Source organism: Arvicanthis niloticus, assembly GCF_011762505.2.
Source record: "Arvicanthis niloticus isolate mArvNil1 chromosome Y unlocalized genomic scaffold, mArvNil1.pat.X SUPER_Y_unloc_10, whole genome shotgun sequence".
NCBI lineage: Eukaryota > Metazoa > Chordata > Mammalia > Rodentia > Muridae > Arvicanthis > Arvicanthis niloticus.
In genome coordinates this window covers 21,939-44,344 of record NW_023045001.1, presented here as the reverse complement: position 1 = coordinate 44,344, position 22,406 = coordinate 21,939, and the positions used below count along the sequence as shown (strand labels likewise).

Sequence of the window (22,406 nt, the reverse complement as noted above, 5' to 3'; positions counted from 1 at the left end):
GTGTGGAATGGTGTTCTGTACTGTGCTGTGCTATGATGTGCTGTGCAGTGGTATGCTGTGGTAGCCTGTGTTGTTGTGTTAGTATGATGGTATGGTGTGGTTGGCAAGAACAGAAGAATCTGTGAGCATCAAGAAACAATGGGAACCTTCTTTATCTGTGCTTGTCTTGAGTTCCTGGTCCATGTGTAGGGCTTTGACAAGACGCCACCTTTAAAATAAGCACAGAAAGCACACACTGTGTGTTCTTGGACACCCGAAGCTATGGGAAGTTGATGTGAAGATGAATCTTAATTTATATTCTGGTCTTAAAAGGCCATTATACCTTTGGCTTGAGCCTGAGACCATACTATGTAGTATCACAGGCTGAACCTAAACCACAGCAATCCTGGAACCCAATGTGCAGAGCCTTTCCAATGGGTTCTTGCTGATGAAGGGAGCCACTAGCTAGTAAATCTTCCCTAATGTCTTGTGGTCAGGCCTAAGATGAACATGGGCTAATGAAGCAATATCAAATCTACTCATTTTTGCCTTTATCTCTCATTCATTTACTCTTTATTTTTTCCTTCTGCATGACAGGAGAAGAGACAAACAGGCATGTCCTAGGTCAGTGATTCTCAACCTTCTTAATATTGTAGTGACCCGCAACCATAAAATTATTTGTGTAGTTTTGCTAATGTCTCAGTATTTACCCAACAACCTAACAATGTGAGGGCAACTGTGCTCAGATGTCCCAGGGCTTCTTGAGGAGGTTATCACCAAGAACAGCCACACTCTAAACAGTGAAGTAACCCAGTTCTCTCCACAGGTGGCCTCTAATCTCCTGGGATTCCCATGTCTCTCCCTGAGACTTGCTCTCTCTGATTGCTGCATTCTGCAGTCCTGTGTTTGGGAGTAAAGTGTTCTGTTCTCCCATGTCCTATTCTGCAACAGAAGACCAAAGTACTAAAGTCCCTTTCAAAATCCAGAGCTATACCTGTGATTGTAAGAACTATAAGTGATATGTGGGAAGACAAAGGCAACTCCAAAGTCACTCTGCTACCAGGATGGTTGAGGAGCTATCATAAGCCACTTCCATACTCCTATCCTCAAAACCATAATCACCTCTCCAAGTCCTCATCTCCAAATCCATCACACTGGAGATTAAGGATCCCAGTGAATTTAGGGAGCACAGAAACTTTCCTTTTCTAACCCTCGGGCATAAACCGTGAGCCTAGAGGCATGCCAGATTATTCTTGGTTTTATTTCATTGGTTTGTTTACTTTAAAAGTAAAGCTGAGACAACACACACATAAAGACAAACCAAAAAGAAAGGCTGCACTCAGGAGGACAGTGTCTATACTCATAGCCACATGCAAGAGTAGCAGCCAGTGACATTTGTAAGTGTGGCAAAAAAAATGCTAATACACTAGGAAAAGGTATTGCATGAGATGTTTAGCTCTAAATGTGGGCTCTTCATCAGGACATAAGCACAGTCTACCAAGTCAGTAATATTCCTAGGATATCACAGTCAACAACACAGACATAAGACTTGTAGTTGAGCATAGTGTTTATTAAGTAAATATGTATACTATTTTGAACAGATATTACTTGCTCACAATTGGGTAACCATTTAACATAGGATATCAAATAGCACCGGGCTACAGAAAAGAGATAGAAATAAAAAAAAAATAAACAAGGCCTCAGAATTTGGGAAAACTACATGATAGAACAGGTTTCCCCCCTGTCTTGCAATTCTATGGTATTTTAAATTTCATCAAGAAAAATATGTAGGACCCTGACACACTGCTCATGCCACAACAAAAGCACATCTGGATATAAATATACACAAAGTGGTGTTAAAAAAGCAGGGGCCAGGGATCACCTGTTATCACCCACCAAGTAGGATTTAACAGTCAACTTCTGCAGCAATATTTACAATAAACTGACTATGCTTAAGAATAACTACAAACTTAATTTGCAAGTAAAGCAGTATGACCCACCCACCCTCTCCCATCAAGGGACTCTCCCATTTTGTATGGCCCTTTGCCATGCAGACAGTGGAGGTCTGTCTTCAGCCTCATCTTCCGCTCATGGGTGAGGATTAGTGTCCTATTCAGCCTGAATGGAACCAGAGTGATCTTGTCCAGGGGGCAGAAAGCGTGGAATTTTCTCTCTTCGGTGGTCAAAAGAAACATGCTGAGAAAATAAAGGGGGGGGGTGAGAGTGGTAAAATTAAATGCTTGTCTAGAGCTCTTTCATTACATAATCTGTGCTGAGGAAGACAGAAAGTAGGATTGTACCTGAGAAACATCAATCTAACTCAGTAATATACAGATCCTAGTAGACACTGGTTTTACAAACCAATGAGTTCTACATGTGTAACTTCCTCAACTTGATAATACTTCAAGTCGGCATTTCAAGTAGAGACTATATTTCTAGTGTGTTTCCCTCATGAAGAAGAGGCCCAGAATCCTTTGAAATGCAAAATAATAAAAGCTATAGAATATATCAACTTTTAATACTGATTCTCTCTTTGCCTGTAAACCCAAGAGTGGATCTTTACTAAATGATAATGTTCTGTAATGGGACCCATGATATTATTCTAAAGCTCCATAAAATTTTCTGAGGATTCCAGGCCATGTATTTTTAAATCAAGGTTTCCAGATGATTGAGAATCACCTACAGGTGACATTGCTGATTGGTGATATGATTCTGCCAATACTTGTTGTGACACCACTGATGCTTGACGTGATGGTGCAGATGCTTGATGTGACACTGCCAATGATTGACATCGAGGTGCAGATACTTGATGTGTCACTACAGATGTTTGACATAACAGTCCTGATGCCTGACGTGAAGCTGCCAATGCTTGACATAACTGTGCAGATGGTTGACATTTTGATGCATACACTTGGATTAATGGTGCATATGCTACACTTATTGGTGCAGAAACTTGACATATTGGTACAGATTCTTTATGTATCGGTACAGGTACTATACATGATGGTGCAGATGCTGAACATGATGGTAAAGATGCTGGACATGACACTAATGATGCTTGACATGACAGTAATGATGGTTGAAATGAGGCTGCCAATGTTTGATGTAATCCAGTCATTTCTTGGAATGATCTTGATGAATGATGCAGAGGTGGAGGGGCACAATCAATAGGATCCTCCCAACATCTGTAAGAGAAGAAGTTTGGAGCAGTGACATAAGTCAAAGAATGATGGCTCATGAGAAATTCTCCATGCTACATATAACCTGACCCACATTTATATATTATTAGCTCTTCACAGCATGTAACAGAAATCTTACATCTACATCCCTGGTTTTCATAGCCAGTGCCTTCATTCCAAAATGTTAAAGAACAGACATGAAACTGGGGAATTACTCAGCTATGGTCAATAAAGTCTCTCTACAAACACCCTATGCAGAGACTCTGAACTTGAGCAATGAAGCCAACTAATTTCAAGGCTTAGATTTGAAGTCTCTCACTTTGAGGCTGTCTTATCTAGGCTTTCTGTGTGAAAGATCCTCCATTCTATTAATAGGTACTTAGATAGGCACTACTAGGCAGGAAAAAGGGAAAAGGTGATGGCCTCCACCCTTCTTCCCAATCTATCTCTCACCTATGTGTCTCATTTCGTGAATGCTGAGAATTGTCATTTCCAAAAAATTCCATGGTGGGTGACCCCACGTCATCTATAACAGTCACCACCTGTAGAAACCAACAGGCTTATTGTAAAAAAATTACAGGTATACCATACAACCCCGTCTTACATTTCAGGCTCAGACTATCCCTGTACCTGTTCTCCTCTATGATATCCACGAGGTCCTTGTCCTTGCCCAGTATGTTGCTGCCCAGGCCATTCATATTTTAAGTTTCGAAGCATTCCAGTACACTGGGAGAATTCATATTCACATTGTTCTTGTTCCCTATGCTACAGGTTTTGATGCATAAAAAAATAAACATAAAAGTAATTCAATGTCGGAAAAAGACACCGCCTCCCAAGAAATGAACTTAACATTCAAATGAATTCAAAAACAATAAAAGTCTGGTCTCTGTACATATGAGGCTATAGGAACTACTGACTGCTTTGCTAGCACAGTATTCAGGGACATGCCCCTGGGTTACAGACTTCTAAAAATCCAGAACACCCACACAAACATGTGTATATCATCTAGCCTATATTCAGGTCTACCTTGCACAGATACTTTTCACTTTCTGGGACCACTGAATTGCAACGTATGGAGTAGGCTAAGCCAAGTAAAGGAAGCAACCCAACATTTTTTTGAAAATGAAATGTTGTTTCAGTTATAAAAGTAAACTAAATTTCTATACCTCCTCTTCAATATCTGGGTAAGAAGGTTGTTCACCATAGAAGGATCTACTGATATTCAAATCATAGACCTCTGTCATCTTCACTCGTGGGCCACAGAGTTGGAAAAACTTTTCCCCCAAAAGTGGATGATGGTATTGATATGTTCTCTTTGGCTGCATTTGTAAGTACACAAAGTAACAAAGATCTGTTGTTAGTCTATGCTTTTCTTTAATGTACGAAACACAGTGGACATGGGGAGGGATTGCTTACCCAAGCCCTTAAGAAACCCCAGACATATAGATGTTACACTGGGCCCTGCTAAGACCTGCCTGGGCCATCACCTCCTGTACATAACCAGATTGCAGACCCATTACTCATTATTATAAGAATTAAAAATTATATCTACACTGAGAATTTAATTGTGTACTAATTCAAAAAGAAAAAAACCCAAAACATTTTTGTTTAAAAAACTTTTTTAAAAAGGATAAATGTATTCACATGCTTTTTCTTCTAAATAGTTCAATGAAATTTCCTGGTACTCCAAAAAAAAAAAAAAAAAAAATCCCTGCAAGGCAAAAAGGCCTTTTCAAAAACAAAGATGCCAAGACTCAGGAATTTGCCATTGTCACATTGCTGGGGCTAAACTGAAACAACCATCTTTTAGGTTTTAGTCTATGAAGATTGCCTGGGGAATTGGCGGTGGAGTATCTGCCTTTTGGATCTGTAAGAGATACAAACAATTCTGCATAACTGATAAAAACTCACTTCCTTGCTTGATCATCCTGCATATTTAAGAATCCTGCCTTTTAGAAAATCATTATTTAAATACATGGTTATATCCACAATCACAGATAGAAGAAATGAAGGCAAGCAGAAGAAAAGAAACTAGCTTATGCTGCTGTTTGCTGAGGAGAAGGTTGGGATAAGTCTTCAAAAGAGCTGCCCTCTCTTGAGATTTGCCCACACATGAGGAAAATCTGGACCAGTAGAAATCCAGTATTTTCATAGCAGCTCAACTTACTTCAACTATTCTCTGAAGCACAAAACATTCTTGTATATTTGAAAAGCTAGTAGATTAGAAACTATAAAGTTAACCTGGGCAAAGTGAATTTAAGCTAGCTTCTGGGTGCACAGCTTGTAATGGTGTGGTTGGACAAGATGGGGCAGCCTCAGATACCTTCTGATGTCCTTGTTCTTGACCCACAACGACTTCTTGAAACTTAGGGTCTTTCTTGTGTTCAGTATCTTCTGTTATTATACAGAAATCATCATCTGAAGAAGCATCATGACATGCAGAATATTCATCAATTACATGTTCCTTAGGATTGGATAGCTTTGCCTCTACCAAGGGTTTCTTCACATCCTCTTCAGTGCATTCTCCTTGTTCTGGAGTGGCCTCTGTGTCTTGGCTGTCATTTAGGAGGAACTCTGGACCTACTTCAAATTCTCTGTCTTGGGGCTCTAGCATATATTTTGGATCTATCTCATACCCCTGTCTAGATGTAGGGGCTAAGGAAGAAAGCACAGAGAAGATTGTGACAAAACAGTAAAATGTGCCAAAAAAGGAAAAAGCAAGTGAATAATAAGAATTCTATTGAATTCTTCCTATTGGAAGAGGGAGAATCTGCACATTTCTAATTGGGATTTCTAGAAGGTACAAGACTAGGGATTGATTGAATCTGTGAAGAGATATTTACCTTTATTGCTCTGAAATCATCATCTCCAAAATTTTACAGAAAACAGGCAAAGTTAGACTTGACATTTGTGATTTCACACCATTATAAACTGAGCACGGTTTTTATTTTAAAGCTTGCTATGCCCTTGAAGGTCATCCCATTTCTTTAGACCACATCCAAATAGCTAATTGTACCTACTTGATACTGGTGTTGTTGATGAAATATTTGTAGATGAAGAACTTGTGCTTGTCCTCATGCCAGTGCTTATGCTTGTAGCTGCACTTAATTCTGGGTTTATGCTTGAGTGAGAGGGTGTCCGGACCTGAATTAAGTCAAATGGCATTCGCTGAGTGGCTGCTTGAACTTCTACAATCTCAACCTGAATTTGCAACAGAAGATAACACACTTCACTTACAAGATAGAATAAGATAGGCATACTAGGAAAAACAGGCAGACCTGTCCCAAACCTTAGACATACCTCACAATATACTTCAGTAATTGAAGAAAGACCCAAAATCTTCACACACACACACACACACACACACACACACACACACACACACACACACCTACACATCCTTAAAAATATTGTTGGGGTACTAAGCCTCAAAGAGGAAGTGGCCACTGATGGGTTTTCTCAGAGTTCCTACACATGTAAGGTAGGCTTCAAACACAATAAATGCCAAGTATGACATAATGTTTCAGGCTGATTAAATGGAAAATATCAGTACGAGTATTTTGGCTGTAAGAAAAAAATGAATTGTAGGACACTAGAATTTCTAAGGTTAAGGTTATAGAGCAAGTTAGGAGAATAAAAGAATAAAAGGAACAAAAGATGTCAGTTTTCCTTAAGCCTGCTTATGTTTTAGTCAAATATTATTTTAAACCATTTGTAGATGATCAACTTAGGGTCAGGATAAGCACAAGGACTATTCTAAGCATGGCAGTTACTTACAGTAAGGAAAAAAATAACAGAAACTGTCATGCTCATAAGACATTTATTGAAATGAAAGTCTTTCTATATTGATAACACACATTAACTAAATAATGATATAACAAGAATAAAGGCCCCAATGGTTCTCTGGGTGACTGCCAATGTACATACTTCTGTGCCTGCTTCAGGACACTCCTCCACATTCACAGCTTCAGCCTGAGCATCTGTTTGCATTTTGTTCCTACGGTGGCGTTTTCGAAGCCTTAATAAAGCCATAAAGAAATCATTATTAATATGTCTTTTGTGTATTGGTCAGGAAGCTTCCTCATTGCTGGATAACTTTCATAGTACTGGAAGGGGATTGAGGAAAGAAATTCATCAACAGGCTTACTAGCTGTGAACACTGTGATCAAGGATAATGCCTAGCATGACAAGACATGCTCATGTTTACAATCATGGCATTACAATGTTATAGGTGCAACCAACCAATTTCTGACTGGATTGATGGCCACACCACAGGAGAAAACACATAGGAACTGATCTGTGAAGCGTTAGGAAGAGAAGTTGGAGATTATATGACCTAAATACATTGTGTGAAATTCTTAAAGAATGAATAAAATCATATTGAAATTAACATTGTATAATGATATGTATGCATGGAAATACCATAAGTAAACCCACTACTTAAAATTAGGGGTTTTTAAAGTTAAAGTATGTCTAACTTTAAAATGTGCTGTGTCCTAGGATTAGAGGTTTAATTCTGTGGAAAAACACTTAGCCAACATAGTTTATGTTCTGGTTCTAAATCATACTCTAGTCTTGCAAAGACAAGAACACAAAAACAAGATATTATATTTATATTTGGGAGGTCAAGCAAGAAGAAATCCACCATCAGTACAAAATATGAGAAGTTGAGATATAGTAATATGTCTGACTGTAAAAAAAAATAAACAGCCAGGCAGTGGTGGTGCACGCCTTTAGTCCTAGCACTTGGGAGGCAGAGGCAGGCGGATTTCTGAGTTCGAGGCCAGCCTCGTCTACAGAATAAGTTTCAGGACAGCCAGGGCTATACAGAGAAACGCTGTCTCGGAAAAAAAAAAAAAAAAAAAAAAAAAGAAAGAAAGAAAGAAAAAAAACCAAACAAGATAATCTAACAGTAAATGTGCTAAGTGATATTTATGAGATTCTGATGGCATAAAGAAGAGTTAAAACAGGAAAAGCCAGTTAATGAGTTATTGCAGCCATCTGCATATATTATTTGGGCATGAAATGTACAATTTTTACTCTTACTGGTTTGATTTTCAGTGTGAAATAATTTAAACACAAGCATATTATTTACAATAGTTAACACTTAGAGAAAATTCTAACACAACACACATACATGTGTATGGGTGTACATATATACAACACACATGTTGATTTCTTCTTGAAGGTAGGATCTCACATATCCCAGGCTAGGCTTAAACTCAGTATGTTGTCAAGGAAGACATTAGAGTTTTTATTTTGGGGCTGGAGGAATGACTCAGCAGTTAAGAATACTGACTTCTCTTTCAGAGGCCCTAGTTTCAATTCCCAGCTCCCTCAATGGAAGCCTACACCTCTCTGTAACTCCAGTTACAGAGTATCTCACACCCCTCTCCAACTGCTGTTTTTCACTGGAGATATGTGGCTCACAGACATACATGTAGGCAAAATACACAGATAATGATTGTCTTTAAATTGCTCTATGTGCCCCCACCTCTCAACTCAGATATCACAGGCATATGCTGCTAGGTTTATGCTAGGCAAGCCCTCTGTCAACTGAGCTACATTCCCTGCCAGTGGAGAAACCCTTTTTTTTTTTTTTAAAAAAAAAAAAAACGTGACAAAACACACATTTCAAACACTTCAATTAAAGCTTTCAATTCAAGGATTTCTGGTCGATTCAGATCATAAGATGATTACAATGATTTTAGTTCCCTTTGCATTTTTAGCCCTTTCATATTTACATATTTCTTTATATGCTGGTGACTTACTCTGGGGAAGCACTAAGATAACTCTCCAACCCCAAGACAGTTTGAGAACATTTTCATAGCTCAGAAAAGGTATTCCACTGTTCTAGCTACCATTCCTCTCTGTCCCCATCCACTCTGCACACAATACCTGGCCAGAGGCAACCTCTAATCCACCTTCTGCCTCTGTTGAGTTCTGTGTTGTGAATTTACAGATGAGCAAAATTCAGTTTGTCTAGGCAGGCTTCACAGCAGGTAGGCTTGGTGGCCAGCAGGCTTTGAACAGAGCCTTCACAGGCTTCTGATTGTAAGCCCTGGGTCTTAACAGACAACCATACAATACTCAGATTCCCCCTTGTTTTCAATTGAAACCAGTCACTGAAGTTTAAACACTTGACATCATCCTGGACTTTTTGTAAGCCCTGAGCCTTGGCTGCAAAATATTGTTACTTTTTATCCATCTGTTCCCAATCCTCATTCTTTTAAGGTAGTAAGTAACCTGGGACCCCTAGCTCTCCCATGTACTTCAGACATTAATCTATCTTTCACCTTAAATTTGCTTGGCTTTGCAGAACTGTCTTAAAGCCAAGCTTGCATTTCCTTTGAAAGCATAAGGCAATTTTTTGCCTTTGAATTGTCTTGCAGGCTGTGCATGGTGGCCCACTCATGAAACCCTGGAACATGGGAGGCAGAGGCATGAGGATCTCTGTGAGTTGGAGGCCAGCCTGCTTTATATAGTGAGTTCCTGGAAAGCCAGAAAATCTCTCTCTCTCTCTTCTCTCTCTCTCTCTCTCTCTCTCTCTCTCTCTCTCTCTCTCTCTCTCTCTCTCACTAACTCTTTCTCTCTAACTCTCTCACTATCTCTCTCTCTCTGTCTCTCTTTCTGTATCACTCTTTCTCACTTTCTCTTGCACTCAGGCTTTCTCTCTCCTTGAGCCTCTCTCCCCATTCTCCCTCTCCTTTTCCTTTTCCCTTTCCTTTTTTCTCCCTCTTGTCCCTCCCCTTTCCCCTCCTCTCTCCCACAAACAAACTGACAAATAATGTGACCTGCAGTAGACATCTTTACACCTGACAGCAAGTGAATGTTTTGCTCCATTGTCCTGTGTGGATGGAGCAGGATATAAGCCACTGCTGCATCATTAGGGAACAACCTCAGATGTATATTATGTGCTCTTTTCTGTCACTTTTTTCTAGAACCATTATTGGATTAATCTACGAAATGATGTAACAGACAGTAGTTAAACCATTCCTTCCATACATTAAAATGTACAGATCTGGAAACTGGAAGAGGTATTGGTGGTGGGCTACTCAAATACACATACAGATGTATGTATGTAGGTAGGTAGGTAGGTAGGTAGGTAGGTAGGTAGGTAGGTAGGCAGGAAGGTAAGTGAGAGAAAAATAGACAGAAAGGCAAGGAAAATTCTGTAGTTTTAAACATAATTTGACTATGTTAAAAATTAAAAATAAAAAACCATTTATCAATGTTCATTCTGTTGGAAGACAATAAATTATATTAAATGATATGGTAGGTTCAGAACAGCTAATTGGTCATTTTAAAACTCTTAATCTTTCTTATTTTGGCTTTATTTAGCAAAAAAAAAAACTTGTTTCAGCTCTGCATTATTTACAACCATGATACCTCTTACCTATGGTGTTGTAAAGTACTGTCATCATCAGAATCATCATCTACAGCATTTGTTTGAATGTTAACTGGTTGTGCCTGCAAAAAATTAGCATCATCAGTTGTCACCATTTTAGCATCTCTGAGAATCAAATCTACAGCTTTGTACAGAGAAGAGTTACACCTTCTTCTAACCCCCTAATTGGCATTAAATGTACCTATGTACTAGAAAAACTTGACATTTCTAACATGCATTATATATTCAAGTTAATCCAAGTGTCACGTCGGTGTGAAAAAATTGCTAGGTTTACAGGTACAAAAACATCTTATGCACATACAGTGGTTTAGTCCAACACTAGTAGATCAAGGAATTTCACTTTGATTCAAGTTCACTGCTTGCTATTTTACACCCTCACACTATAAAGACTCCTCTGACTGCTATCTCTGTTCTCTTTAATTTGTTTTCCAAAATATCAACTGGTATAGAAACAATATCCTTTAGGCACAGAGAGAAAAACTGGAGGAAATCACAAATAGACTTTCTGGTGCCATGATGGAGACTAGTGAAATATGGGTGGGACAAAAAAAATTTGTTTTCTCTTTCTCAGAATAGGAAACAGATCTTGGGGCTGAGTCATCCTGTATATTAGAAGTCTACATTCTTGTGGCAGAAGATGAAACTCAGATCCCAGAGGGTTGGTATGAAGGAAGAGTGAATGAGGCAATCAAATCAGACAACATCCTTCAGTCTTCTCCTCTATACAACTTTCCACACTCTCTTCAATATGGAAAAGTGGTTTGTTCTGAAATTGAATCTAGGAGTGATCTACTATGGCATCACAATAGAAACCTGGTCTACAGCCAAACAGAGCTGTTTATATAGGCTGCTAACACTACCCAGTCTTCAATGTTCTAGTTAGCCCTGTATCCATTCATTCCAAATCCTGGAGTTTCCATCCCCATGACTAAAATCAACCCAAATTCCTGCCATTCACATCTGGTTATCTCCATTCTTGTTTCTTTATACTTCATGTTCCACATTCAAAGCAGCCTAGGGATTTCAGTCTAGATCATACTCTGCTTAGCATAAATTCTGTATGTATTACTACAGTGAGCAAAGTTCTGCACAATCTATCACTTTCCTGTCTCCACCATCCCCTTCACTCTTTCCCTTATTTGAGTCACATAAGCAATTTTATTCCTTCAAACTCTCCAAATTGAGGTCAGTGCACTCTCTGTATAGACTGCCTTTGTTAGACTTGGGGGTACCCTATTCAAAACAGAAATCACCAGCTCACTTTCCCATGACTCCTTTTATCAGTGCCTTGTCTGTTAGCTGCCTGTATGTGATTCCCTGGTACTTACTGCAGTATCTAGGACATGAAAAGTATTTCATGTCATTGAAAATACAAACTAAATGATTTTCAGTCTAACACATGAATTTTAATAACTAGCTTTTCCTTTGGCCTGTAAAAAGCCTTTACAATCAAGTACCTAAGGTTGTGAGGGAGGGAGGACATGAAAATTCACTTTATAAAACTAATATACAAGTTGTTCTTTCTTTGCTGAATACTAAATGTATGTACACGGATGTCCAGTAGCTGGAAGAGAAAATGCTGTGCCCATCAATAAGAGAGAGATATAGAGCATACTCACTGTCTCATCCGGCGTACGTAGAACAGAAATGTTTCCCACAACATAGTACTTTTCCTCCCATAACAGCCTTGGAGCAGAAGACCAAATCTTTCTGCTATTAGGACCGAAGTTTCCAAAAAATACAAATGACTCTAAGGGTGACAGACATAATGGCAATTAAATCAGAAGCAATCCTGGCTAAGAGAGCAGGCAGACAACTTCCACATCACAATGCTGTTTGTCACCTCACTGGCAGTTTTCAAGATTCTGAGCCATGGACTTCTCTTTATCTCCCTTCCCTTCCAGCTAAGATCCCCAGTTTCCCACATGGTCACCACTAATATATGAGGCATGCATCCTGAAAAATCAAAGGTGTGATTTTTGTGCTGATGTCAATCTTTTTCTTTTGACCTATGGATTCTTGAGTTAGTCTCTAAAAGAAATAGTGTTTGTTTGTGTGTGTGTGTGTGTGTGTGTGTGTGTGTGTGTGTGTGTGTATTCATGCATCTGTCCAAGTGATTTTTAATGATATTTCACCTTTAACTTTCAAGAAAGAAAGAGGAGAAATATTTTAACATGCATTTGTGTACCTGAAGCAAAAAGTATTATACCTTACCTCTGATTAACTCAGATATTTTAAGGGTCAATTTTAATTTTATATCTTGATTTCTAGGCTTGTACTTCCTTAACCCTCAAAAACTAGGTTTCATACTACACCTGACATAAATGTTATCTGTTGAAAAATTTAGGTGAAATGATTTCTTTCCCCAGGTCAGTGTATAGAGATTTAGAGTTTATATTCTATATATTGGCCCTTGATATAATGTTAGAATTCTAGACTCCAGTGAATCTAATTTGTGGTATGGTTTACAAACTACAAAATCCATCTGTAACTTATTCAAGTTATTCATGGAGCTCCCTTTAAGCTATTCAGTGCATTAAACATTTTTTGGATTAGGTTTTTAAAATTATTTTGTTTTGTCAGAGGAGACATCCACATCCTCAACCTATATAATCATCCATGTTTCTTTATGACCTCACCTTATAAATTTCAGTATTTTTAAATATCTAATGTAGTCAGAAATTGTGAGTGTAGCAGTATCAGGTATTTCACAGTGACAGTAATACAAGAATTAGTATGCTAGCAATCAGGGAATACAGCACTCATGGACATCATGTAAGTATCATCATCTGGGTTGCTTACCATCATAAGAATCCTGTAGGTACAAGATGAATTTCACGTACTCATATATATGTCTCCCTTGGTACATGGTCCTGTAACAATATGTGTCCTGGCCACTCTGACCTACATTTCCTTTTCTTATATAACAGCAAAATTCGATTAGGCTTCCCACTAAAGAGAGCAAGATACAAGTAAAGTTACGTAGTCTGATGGATTATTTCAGACAATAATAGTCTTCCTTAGTCAAGACAATATTGTAAAGAACACAACTTTCTTTCCATAAATGCTGGTCCTCAGAAGAGATATCATTCTTATATCCATAAAATAGGCACTAGCTGGAACACAATACACTAGTATTTGTATAGCACTGCTAAAATTTGAGAAAGGCTGCTGTAATTATGTTTTATTGTAAAGACTAAGACAGGGTGGGATGATTTCTCAATTAATTAATTTTATTGACTCTTTTAGAATTTCATATATGCATGTGATATATTTTGATCATGTTCCCATTCCCTCCAACTTAGCTCAGATCCAGTTCCACATCTCCACTCAGTCCTTCCTAACTTTGTGTCCCCCAAAATACACAATTCCACTGTGTACTACCCATATCCTTCCACTAGAGCAACAGTTCTCAGCCCTTTGGGGGTAGAACAACTCTTTCATAGGAGTCACCTAAGACCATGTACATATCAGATATTTACATTACCATTCAAAACAGTAGCCAAAGTACAGTTATGAGGTAGCAATGAAAATAAATTTATGGTGGGGGGTTACCACAGCATGAGAGACTGTATTAAAAGGTCTCAGCATTAGGAAGGTTGAGAACCACTGCTAGGGGCTACATCCTTAGAGGTACCCCACCCTTCCTCCCACGGCATCCATCAGCTCTCTTGAACTCTTCCACTGCGTGTGAGGGCTCATCATCTGAGAGTAATGTCCTATTGAGCTCCTCCATAATTATCTAGAGGAAATAATTTTTAGTGTGAGAAATGTACTATTTGAAATTATAGGCTATTAACTTAAATAGATATATTATCAGCAACTACACTGATTTCTTTTCAAAAACTACTAAGGTGTAAGAGAGCAAGGAATTGTTCAGCTAAGTATTACTTTTCACACACAATTCAAAAATTAAATTAAAAGAGAAAACAAAACCATGTATGCATACCTATATTTGCCAATGGAAGATTTAGAATGATCTTCTCAGATATGTCATCCTTTTGTTCATCATGAACAAGATTTAATAGGCTCGTCCCAATTATATCTTCCTAGGGAGCAGGAGAAAGAACAGATTTTGCTTTCAATACTAATACCATTAGTCTGCTCTGTATCCTTGCCATAGGTGTTTAGTGCTGCCCATGCCATTTATACCTATAGGTGCAGTGCTTCAGGCAGTTTGCATTACCCTCTAGCAATTACTCCACATTACAATCCATTCTGTCCACAGTTTTCCTGTGCATTATCTCCCTCAAGTAGTTGGATTCTTCCCTACCCATCTCATAGACCTCAGATGCTGTAATCCTCACCCTGTCTTGTTTCCCTCTTTGCTATGAGCCTGGAAAAAATTCTCAGCTCCTCACCCATAACTTTGTCTCCAGTCTTGAACCAAGCAAGTGAATCTGGATGGAAAACCCCACACAACTGTGCCACACAACCTTGCCAGTAAACTGTGCCACACAACCATGCCACAGAACCATGCCACACAACCATGCCACACAACCAGTGACTATACAACTCTGCCAGAAAGCCTTTCCCCTGACTCTGCACTTTCTCACTCTTCAATGTGAATCCTTTCTTGTTTGCACCTTCCTCACACTTTCAAGTCCCATGCCCTCTCTACATTTTAATTTATCCTTGTTTATTTTGATGGAAAAAGTTCAACCCTTCCCCCTGTACCATAAAGGGACACTTATCTTTTCAATAAAAATATTTTCATTGGTCCATATATCAAATGGAATGCCCTGAGTCCAAGAACAACCTGAGGCTACATAAGGAGTTTTGGGGCGGGCTGAACTATAGAATGCTACCTTATCTTGCCAAGAAAGAAAGGAAAAAAGAATGAAAAAAAGAAAGAAAGCCATAGTGAAACCCAATTATTTTGTGTGTTAATTTTTTTAAAGGAGTTTGAGAAAAGATAAAAATTAAAAATTCAACAAATTTGATGTGAAATATAAAGAACCAAGGGGTGTTACCTATTCTTCCATTGGTGGAAGAGAGGTGGCATCATTACAAATAGAATCATTTGGCTGGAGACTAGCTCAGTAGGTGTATGCTCACCTGATATCGACAAGACCTTTCCTTATATCAGGAATGAAAGCACAAGCACTCAGTCATTACAAAAGAAGTCAGGCATTAACCCTGCTCAGTGCCATTTTCTGAGACTCTTAACAAGAAGCATGTTTTATTTTTCTGACAGACATTTCATCTTAGACACACATGAGAGGAGTGGATAGGGTGAGGGAAGAGTAAGAACTTTTGCCGGAATCCCAGCATGTTTTTATTGACTAAACACTGAAACTAGTAGAGAAGATGATGTCACAGAGTCATAGCTGAACACCAATGACTTATATATGAGCATAAAAAGAAATAACTTATGAACAACAATCCAGAATGACCAATTTCCCCAAAAACTGCAAGAACTTACTGGAAGATAGCCAAGAAGAGGTGTCACATTCTGGGATACAAAAACAACTTTTCCTTCTATGTTCAGTACAATTGAAATATTTTCAAATGACTAATAAAGACAGAATAATAACATAATTAAATAGTGGAACAATAATAAAATGATAGCTTTATTTCTGAGTGTATAAATTATTAGAATAGAACACAGAAAATGTATTGCATTTCTTACATATCTATAAAGTAGGCACATCCTTAATTAAAATTCTATTATTCTGCCTCCTACACAGAATCTACTTCACCTTAAGCATGAGATATTTATCAATGATGTGCCACTTGGACAAACATATTTCAGTGTACCCAAAATCAATAACTAAACTTTCCATCTCACACTAGAAATATTCATTTCTTAGTGTAGATGGTCACACTTTAAATATGTTTAGTATTTGAATGCTAAACGTTTTTAAAGACACATTCATTTATACTTAGCCTAGTGTTCAACTTAAAAATATAGTTAGTGCTATCAATTTTCTAATGTATAATGGTGTGAAGTCAGGTTTCCCAGAAGGTGAAATTTAGAGCATGTGAAATACCAAAATGTTGTCCAGAAAAAGGAGATGTGGATACCTGTGTGCCTGCCTCAGTATCACCTCTAAGAAGAGGACAAATAAAGCGGGGCTCTCCTAGGAATTACTGCTAATGCAATGTACTCATTCATTTAAATTTAGAGTTGTGATCCAGATACTGATTGTGTGATCCTCAATTCCAATATTTATTTTAAAGCAGTACTTCATTAACCTATTCTGCAATAAAATGATTATTTTAAGAAACAAGCTCATAGAATTCATACAAGTAGATAGTTGCAAGTAACAGTACCTCATTGTAAACACAAAATGACAATAAGTCCTTAGAAAGAAGCAATACTGGTGATGAATCTCTGATAAAGTGAATTGTACAATAAAAAAGCACAAACGTTTTAAAATATTTTTATTTTGTGTGTATGAGTGGATTTCCCAGCATATGTGTCTGTGTACCATGTGTGTACCTGGTACCCATACAGGCAAGAAGAAGGCATCACATCCTCTGTAGCTGGAACTACAGACCATTGTGAGCTTCAGTGTGAGTGCAGAGAATTAAACCTACCTCCTCTGCAAGAGCAGCCAGTACTCCTATGTGATCATGAATATCTTCATACCATAATCATTAGTGAAACAAAAAATTAGTTTCAAATATTCTCTTATTACCTGTTGTGTTTTGGAACTTCTTTTGAGTTTATCCTTGCCCAAATGTTCATGCAAGAGAAGATATTTGTAGCACATAAATAGCAACTGACCACCTCCTAGAATCATTGTGTTAATCAAAAATTGTATCCTACTTTTGCTGAGTATTGAATTCAGGATTACCCACATGTAATTACCCACAAGTGCTATTATTGAGCTAACAACCCCCAGCTAAATTGAAAAACAAAATCGTCAACTTTTTTTCAAGAGTCAAAATATGAAAACAATGTGTCCCTGTTTCCACAGGCACTAAAATTATTTTTTTCCCATTTTTGTGCTTAAAAACAGCTGTGATCATACTTGCAACATATTTGTGCCATAAAAAATCTTCTCTAAGAAAAGGTTTTCCAGGGAAGTTACTAATACCAGACAGAAGCTAAAAGGTTGGAGAAGAGTGACTCTCACAGTTTCACAGCACACAGCCTGCATTTTTGCCTACAAGCATCTCTGCAGTTGATAGTCAGCTTCTGGAATAGTTTAATATGCATTTGGTTTCATAAAAGTATTGACAGATTTCAAATGAGATATTCTGAAGCCTCTTCACAACACAAATTTCAATATAAGATACCTACCTACCTACCTTGTGTTTTTAAATAAAAGTGCTTGAAAGGATAAAAGATGCCTGCACATGGTTTAGGTTTCCATCTAAGAGTGTGTATTGTTATAATATTTGCTTTGTTATTGTTTGAAAACTTGTTCTTTTCCAGCTGTGCTTTGAAATGTGATGTAGTGCATCTTGCATTCTAGGTGATCAACATGTAAATGAAAACAACAAATTAAAAGACCCTTACCTGAAGAACCGTCTTATGGTATTCTTCATAGGTATTAAAAACAGGAACTGTGTTTTGTTCATAATTTGTTTGTACATTGAACATTCCTTTGCATAAAAGAAATGACAGGTGTTAAATTAAGATAACTAATGATATTAGAATTCTCAGCTTATAATTTAGAGAAATACTTTGTTAGTTTGGTAGGGGGTGCTTATGTGTTCCATTACTCATGTGTAGAGATTCAAAGACAACTTTGGGGGGTTGAATCTCTCCTTCCATCTTTATGTGAGCTCTGTGAAAGTGATGAGAACAAGGTGTGTGTAGAACTCGTGAAGTAGGGTGCTAGCAGCTATAGGCATTTTGAAGAGGGTTAAAGAAGAAATGCATTGTAAGGGAGTGGGCACGGCCTAGAAAATATATTTGGAAAGTTTAGCCACAAAGAGTGCATAGAATCAGGGAAATGGACCTAAGTCAAACCTCTTTGAGAAGACAGAGAGGCAATAGCAGGCTGCTCTCTGGGTCTCTTTCTAGATGATCCATATCCAAGTCTATTCATCAGTTTCTGAAGTCTCTTCAGCAAATTGCAAAGATCTTCATGGGTTATCCTCTGGCATGGATTAGAGGCACCACTAATTTACAGAGAAATAAACATGAGCTTTATGTATGATAAAGCTGAGGCTAATTACTGATATAGTGCCCCAAAAGTGGACTAAGATGACAGAAAGACAGATCTTTTTCATTCATATAACATCCAAGGTCTTCATTATACACTATAACTACTGTGGCAGGATATGTCAGAAAATGGCCTTAATCCCAGTACTCCGGTGAGATGGCAGAAGGATTGTGGATTTGATGCAAGTCTTGGGCTAAGTATCATGAGCTAGTTTCCAAAATAAATGATAAATGAACAAGCAAACAAATAAGATCTATTTCTATTAAAACAATAACATGAAAGTCAATGTTCCCACCCTTTGATTGTGAGGCTGTTAAAAGTAAAAACCAATCCATTTCCATGTCTTCCCAGTACAGCCTAATACAATGTCTGGCACTGTTGTTTAGCAATCACTTAAGTTAAACCTGAATTAGCTTGAGTGAAATAGCAAGACTTAGCTTCCCTTCTGTTCTCACCTGCTTTAACAGTAATTCTTACCAGGTCTTACAATGAAACTGGGGGAAGAGAAGACCCACGGAAGAGACCAAAATACCCTCAACTTCCCTGACAAAGTTTGTCTACATATGACATAACAACAGAGGTCAGAACACAAAGCTTTGCCAATTGTATTACAAATTCTTACCTCCTCATTTTTTGTGTATTCCTCTCCATTTTTTTCAGTCGGTTAAAGGTGGATTCTAAAACCAAATAAGACCATTATTTACTAATTAAACATCTTTGTACAATCTATTGCATCTCCTTGCTGTAGCTGTCTTATGTCTATCTTGCTCTATGCCTGATAATCATCTTATGTCTTTGTTTGCATGTATCCTGTTGTTATCTTGAGTCTATCTCCCATCAAAGGATCTCCTACACTGCAGCTATTCTGAGTCTATCTTCCATTTATGGATCGTCTATACCCCAGCTATCATGCGCCCTTGTTTCATCTATGAATCATCTATGTTCTAGATAGCCTGTGTCTCTCCCTATCATATTCCCTCTACCTATCCTGTGTTTAAATTTCATCTGTCAATTATCAAATAGTTCTCCTGTGTCTACATTATCTCTATTATCTTCCACCAATCAGTCATCTATCTTTCTACACACCTCTGTCTATCATCAATATGTCTATGGCCTATCCTCCGAACAATCTGCTATATGCCTTCTACCCAACTATCATCTATTCCCTAGAAATCCTAACTATGCTGTGTCTATCTTTCAAATTATCTACATTCCAGCTATCCTGTGTCTATCCACGTGGTAGGTCTCCTGTCTACTATCTATCCTTTGTCTTCTCACTGTGATGCATCTACCATCTATTCTATAGCTATCTTGTCTTTATTATACTACCTATCAGCTATCATGTAGCTATTCTGAGTCTCTAGGCTATACCTAGATACCTTTGACTAACAGAAATATCTGTTTATCTATCTATCTATCTATCTATCTATCTATCTATCTATCTATCTATCATCTATCTATCAATCATCAATCATCTAGCTTTCCTGTGCATGTCTTCTATCAACTACTCTCTGGATATATTTTGCCTATCTTCCATCTATCTATATTCTATCCTCTAGCTATCCGATATCTCTATTCCATCAATGCACCACTTATCATCTAGTTACCCTGAATCTCTGATCTCTCTATTCTTTATCTTCTAGCTATCTTGTATCCATAGATCTACCAACTATCCTCTAGCAACCTTAGGTCTATATTTTACCCATGTGCCATCTATCTTCTAGCTGCCCTGCTTATCTCCTATCTATCATCAATCTTCCAAATTTTCTGTGTGTATGTTTCAGCTATGTATCATCTATCATCTATCATTTACCTATCCTATGCCTGTATTCCATCACCTATACGTCATCTATCCTCTCCCTATCCTGTATGTCTATACCATTAATATATTACCTATCCTCTAGTTACCCTGACTCTGTAAACCATCAACTATACTCTGGCTATTCTGTGCCTGGATTCCATCCTTATATCCAATATCTTTCTTCCAACTACAGTGTGACACTATGCCATCCATAGTTCATGTATCTGCTAGTTACCCTGCATATCTATCTATCTATCTATCTATCTATCTATCTATCTATCTATCTACAATTCAATAGTCTCCTGTATATGAATTCCACCTATCATCAATCCTCTAGCTATCCCGTGCCTTTCTTCCATCTATGGTTCATTTATCCTCTAGCTAACCTGTGTCTGTGTTCTATCTATCATCTATCCTCTAGCTATCCTGTGTCTGTCTTTCATGTATCATCTGTCTCCTAACAACCTTGTGTCTGTTTGCCATGTATCTACCATCTATCCTCTAGCTGTCCTGTGTCTGTTTACAATCCATGTATCATTTATCCTCTGGCCACCTTTTTCACTCTTTCATCTATCCTTAACATCTAGTTCCTCTGTGTCTCTGTTTCGTATAATTATCCTCTTTCCTTTACCTATTCTTTGTTTATCTATTTATCTATCATGTATCCTCTAGAAGCTAGAGTGTAGCTATTTTGTCTGTCTTCTATCTATCTATTATCTATCTTCTTGTTATCCTATGTCTATCTTCTATCTGTCTATTCTCTATCTTTAACCTGTGTCTATGCCCCATCTCTATGTTGCCTACAGTGTCTCTATCTCCATCTATTTATCATCTATCCTCTAGATCTTCTACATACATCATCCTTTTCTCTCTCTTCTACACTTTATACATTATGTGTCTATAATCAGATCTCTTTTCCTTTATCCCATATCTCTCCTCTATCATATATTAGCTAATGTTCATCTTTCTTCTTGGATACTCTTCAATTCTTCAATTTATTATCTACTATCTAATCCTTTATATTCTATATTCTATAATTTATTATCTGTTGTTTATAATCTATCATCATTTTAAATTAATGATCTATAACTTATCACTTATTATTAACCATCTTTTATGTAGTTGTTGTACTATATGACCCTCATGATAAAACTGGTCAGTATTTAAAAATACAGCCAGTCTGTTTTGTTTTGTTTTGTTTTTCAATCGAAGGTACCAGAAATTGTGAACTGTGCTATAAATAGTATTCCTCAAGAAAAGAAAAGCTATTTCCTAAAGACCAAGTTAGACAATTAAGCCTGGATAACTCAGAGAGTTAACTATACAGCTTTATATTAACTATTAACTGATACAACTGAAATATGAAATTATCACATTCACAGTTTACTGTTGGTGAGTTCACCATCCCTATTTCAATGATTGGGACAAGATTAAACAAGAAATATCTAAGGATTTTGCCCTTAAAACAGAGCTCCATCTTAGTCAACCTTACCTCTCCACTCACTTGAAGTCAAGTAGTCTCATGTTTACTGTATCCTGGCAACTATAGAACATACACTGCTTATGAGATTGGTTGAGAATATAAGACTCACTGATTATGATTGGTCCTAAAAGGCAAGGCTGTGATTGGTCAGAAAAAAATTTAAATGGCTGTAGTGGCTGTTAAGAGCCAGGCTGTGATTGACCTAAATTACAAAGTTAATGTTACTATGATTGGTCTTAAGACTCACCATTGTGATTAGTCTAAACATAATCCTTAGTGAATGTGATTGGTGGTTAGTGGCATGGTTGTGATTGGCCTAAAATATAAGCCTCGATGACTGTGACTGGTTCTACAAGGCATAGCATGGTGTCTGTAGGAAGACATTCACCAGTTGCTGCCTTTTGTTTCCTGGTATGTATCACCAGTCCCAATA

The 22,406-nt window shown here is 37.6% G+C and overlaps 1 protein-coding gene across 2 annotated transcripts; it reads right to left on the bottom strand.

The window, feature by feature from the left end:
* Window positions 1-1,529: 1,529 nt before the first annotated feature.
* LOC117701241 (uncharacterized) lies at window positions 1,530-22,023 on the bottom strand. 2 transcript variants are annotated; one of them, XM_076706206.1, is made up of 17 exons: window positions 21,983-22,023; window positions 19,312-19,366; window positions 18,494-18,645; window positions 18,038-18,123; window positions 15,992-16,081; window positions 14,516-14,615; window positions 13,369-13,518; window positions 12,186-12,316; window positions 10,555-10,628; window positions 7,086-7,176; window positions 6,179-6,359; window positions 5,482-5,813; window positions 4,325-4,477; window positions 3,789-3,923; window positions 3,612-3,700; window positions 2,663-3,164; window positions 1,530-2,175 (listed from the first exon to the last, which is right to left on the bottom strand). In XM_076706206.1, the coding sequence occupies exons 2-17, from the start codon at window positions 19,338-19,340 to the stop codon at window positions 2,089-2,091; spliced, it is 2,382 nt and encodes a 793-aa protein (XP_076562321.1). In that variant the 5' UTR covers window positions 19,341-19,366; window positions 21,983-22,023; the 3' UTR covers window positions 1,530-2,088. The 2 variants fall into 2 exon arrangements, with proteins under 2 accessions (XP_076562321.1, XP_076784276.1); XM_076928161.1 differs by lacking the exon at window positions 21,983-22,023 and having other exon boundaries at window positions 19,312-19,434.
* Between the last annotated feature and the right edge of the window lie 383 nt (window positions 22,024-22,406).